This window comes from Octopus bimaculoides, chromosome 2 (genome assembly GCF_046866305.1).
Source record: "Octopus bimaculoides isolate indiv1 chromosome 2, ASM4686630v1, whole genome shotgun sequence".
NCBI classification, from domain to species: domain Eukaryota; kingdom Metazoa; phylum Mollusca; class Cephalopoda; order Octopoda; family Octopodidae; genus Octopus; species Octopus bimaculoides.
Genome location: NC_142929.1, coordinates 12,718,051 through 12,720,148, shown reverse-complemented (window position 1 = coordinate 12,720,148; position 2,098 = coordinate 12,718,051). Strand labels below are relative to the sequence as shown.

Sequence of the window (2,098 nt, the reverse complement as noted above, 5' to 3'; positions counted from 1 at the left end):
GCAAGATAGTTGCCCATTTCATTGATTCATCTCAGATTAGCATTTCACTTTTCCTATTTATATTCCTTGTTCAGTATACAGAAAAACAAACATAAAAGAGAGAGAAAATTACAAGTACAAAAGGAATTCATAATTCAGGGGAATATTTTTAAGACACAGTAACAACAAATATAATGTGATCAGATCTATAATTGTTTGAACAAGGTATTTTATGAAATAATTTACTCTAAGAATTTCTATGAATCTTCGGTATTAAATCAGGAAAGTAATGGCTTAAGAAAAAGAAAGAGAAATAAATGCTATTGATTAATTTGAAAGCAACAAGCATTGTGAAGTTTACTTCATTTTTGCACTCAGTGTTCTGAATATCAATTACATTATCTTCGAGATTAATTATCAATAACATTTCAATTCCTGTTTATAGCTTAGCTTTTCATATGCACCTGTTCCTAAACTAGATAATCCACATTATTGCTAGTCTATATTTATAAACATGGCATTTACTTATTAATAAAATACAGAAGTTCTAAAGAATTTAATATCTTCTATGTAAATGTGTATGTACACACACAAACACACAAACACACACACACACACACACACACACACACACATACACACACATGCATACAGGAATATACACATATACATACATGGATATATACACATGCATATCATACATAGATGTACATGCATATATACATACATACATACATACATACATACATACATACATACATATATGTGTGTATGTGTGTGTGTGTATATATATGTTTCACTGACTCTTTAAGTTTCAGTTAACACCTTGAATAATCTGTAGGATGAAACTTGATGCCTCATCAAAACTAATTCTATTATAAATTTGGCTCTACTTATAAGTGTTGAGTCCCCTATCAATAAAGGTTTTGCTTCTAGCATCTTTAAATTCTCTTGAAAATAACAACCTAAATAACAACAGTTAACAAACACACATATATACACACACATATATACACACACATATAAGCATGTTTGCATTACACAGCCAAGCTGTGGGCGAAATAAAGATGTTAGAATAATCATTGTTAGGAGGCTGATCTCTAACTGTGGAGGGAACCTGTGATAGAGGTAGACCCAGGATGACATGGGATGAGGTGATGAAGCATGGTCTTGTTAAATTAATCATTTGTTAACCCTTTTGTTACCACATTTCTGTTGAGTTGCTCTGCATTTCTTTCAATTAATTTTAAATATAGCAAAGAATTTAGTAAAATAACTTAGTTATCATTAAGCTAGTGTTAGGAACATAAATTGTGACTAAGGTTTGGTGGAAGATTTTAATTCAGAACTTATGAAAACGGGTTGGTAACGAAAGGGTTAATGAGAATGCTTTAATGTTGAACTATAACCTTCAGTTATCTTTTAGCTTTTACTTGTTTGAGTCAGTAGACTGTGGCCATGCTGGGGCACTACCTTGAAGAGTATTTTGTTGAATGAATCGACTGCAGTACATTTTCTTTTAAAGCCTGGCACTTATTTTATCAGTCTCTTATGCTAAACTGCTAAGTTATAGGGTCATAAGCAAATGAACACCAGTTGTCAAACAGTGGTGGGGAAGAAACACATGCACATATATGACAGGCTTCTTTCAGTTTTCATTTACTAACTCCACAGCTTTGATCAGCCTGTGGCTATGTTAGAAGTCACAGTGAAATGGCATTCACCGGAAGAGAAAAGACGTTTTGTGTATTGCAGTATGCTCGAACACGGTTGAAGAAGACTGTGCAGCATGCATTTGTGAGAGAGTTCTTTAAAAAGTCACCCATGGCAATGCAGATTTGGACATGGCGCAAAAAAACTCAAAGAGGAGGCCTGTCTGTGCAGGGCAAAAGGATCTGGATGACCACTAACATCAGAAGAGATGATCGAGCAGGTTCACCAAAAATTCTTGCAGAGCCCCAAGAAGTCCATAAGAAGAACAAGTCTGGAGACCCACATTCCTCCATCAACAGTTTGGTGCATCTCGAGGAAACACTTGCTAATGAAACCCTACAAGCTGCAGCTCGTTCATGCCATAACAGTAGATGACAAGCAAAAGCGTAAACATGTGGCTATGTGA

General features: G+C 34.6%; 1 protein-coding gene across 1 annotated transcript; it reads left to right on the top strand.

The window, feature by feature from the left end:
• Positions 1-1,692: 1,692 nt before the first annotated feature.
• LOC149136871 (uncharacterized) lies at positions 1,693-2,098 on the top strand. Its single transcript, XM_089337992.1, has 2 exons — positions 1,693-1,776; positions 1,934-2,098. The coding sequence occupies exons 1-2, from the start codon at positions 1,693-1,695 to the stop codon at positions 2,096-2,098; spliced, it is 249 nt and encodes an 82-aa protein (XP_089194118.1).

What these genes read in the sequence shown, in the direction of transcription:
- LOC149136871 (XM_089337992.1), top strand. Translation starts at nt 1,693, where the DNA reads ATGGCATTCACCGGAAGAGAAAAGACGTTTTGTGTATTGCAGTATGCT. An exon ending in AGACTGTGCAGCATGCATTT is followed by an intron (nt 1,777 to 1,933) that starts GTGAGAGAGTTC and finishes AAATTCTTGCAG; the next exon opens with AGCCCCAAGAAGTCCATAAG.